This window comes from Egretta garzetta, unplaced genomic scaffold (genome assembly GCF_000687185.1).
Source record: "Egretta garzetta isolate BGI_Z169 unplaced genomic scaffold, ASM68718v1 scaffold30, whole genome shotgun sequence".
Classification (NCBI taxonomy): domain Eukaryota; kingdom Metazoa; phylum Chordata; class Aves; order Pelecaniformes; family Ardeidae; genus Egretta; species Egretta garzetta.
In genome coordinates, this window is record NW_009258383.1 from 3,780,742 (window position 1) to 3,781,990 (window position 1,249).

Consider the following 1,249-nt stretch of genomic DNA (forward strand, 5'->3'; position numbering starts at 1 on the left):
CCCCCCCCCGCCCCCGCCCCCGTGGCGGCCGCTCCGTTGGAGGCTGCGGGCGGAGGGCGGCAGGAGGCTGAAATGCAGGAGGGGAGCCTCCGGCAGGCCCTGGCCCCAGGCCCAGGCTGCGTAGCGAGGGCCACCACCGGTAACACCCCTAAGCCCAGGGTTGCTCGTCTGATACCGCCGTGTATAACGCTGACGAACTCGAGAAAACCGAGGCACCGCCAGCGGGCTTGGACTCCCGGGAAACCCGGGGGGCGGAATGGATGAAACCTCTGGCTAGTTCAAAGAGAGCTGGATTTCAGAGAATACCATGGCTTGTCTTATTCTGTAGAATTTAGCCCCACCAGGCAAGCCGGTGTGATCTGGGGGAGGAGGGGGTGTGCAGCAAACAGCATTACTTTCCCTCTCTGATCTGTTAGAGCCATTACATTAATTAGTGTTTACACCAGATTTAATACAGTAAGAGAGATAAGAGTGGCTGCAAATTAGGCGGGCTCTCTATAGGTAACAATAAACTAATCTGATCTCCTGTTGTTCTCCTCCACTCCCTTCACAGCAGCAGTGTTGGGCCTCAGTCCTTCAGGCAGGTGCTGCTGTCGATGGGATTGCGATACCAGGCCCTGGAAATCTGTGGCCTGCAGGAAAGAAGCCACAGCCCATACGGGCTGTCAGGAGGAGGAACTTCAGAGCACCCGGATTATTTCAGGAACTGACCTTCTCTCCATGGCTTCTCTGCTTTTCTTATCTCAGGGAGGATTACCACCTAGTTTTCTGACATAATTTTATGTTTCATAAAGGCAAGAAAGAGGAGCACATTCAACCCCTACCCCACCTTCTGGGAGGATATGAATGGCACCTCTCTCCCCCCCCCCCCCCTTCCTCCCCTACTCTCTTTTTCTCCACACACATGCCAAGGGACAAGTGGGTGCTTTAGTGAAAAAAACCCACAAACATAAACCCTGATACAGTTTGAGACATTGCCATCGGAAACATCTGCCACGTTTCTGAATTTTATAGCTGCAACTGTTAGTAACAGGTGTCTGCATTTTTAGGCTTTTTTTTTAAAGCTTATTAAGCACAGCAACTGTAATAAAGCTTAGGTCCCTCTGGTAGGAAAAAAAAAAAAAAAGCAGCAAACCAACATACATTTTCTATTTCCAGAAAAAATCAAAAGGCCATCTTTCTAATATTAGGGAACTCTCAAGTGATTTTAATATTAGACTGATGTCCTTTAAGTTTCATCAGATTTTGT

General features: G+C 49.7%; 1 protein-coding gene across 1 annotated transcript in view; it reads right to left on the reverse strand.

Annotated features, from left to right (window-relative positions):
• TFPI2 (tissue factor pathway inhibitor 2) overlaps positions 1–1,043 on the reverse strand; it is a 6,257-nt gene extending 5,214 nt beyond the window's left edge. Inside the window, exon 1 of the mRNA XM_035896906.1 lies at positions 998–1,043. Coding sequence (XP_035752799.1) covers positions 998–1,043 — 46 coding nt within the window. The remainder of the gene's footprint in view (positions 1–997) is intronic.
• Between the last annotated feature and the right edge of the window lie 206 nt (positions 1,044–1,249).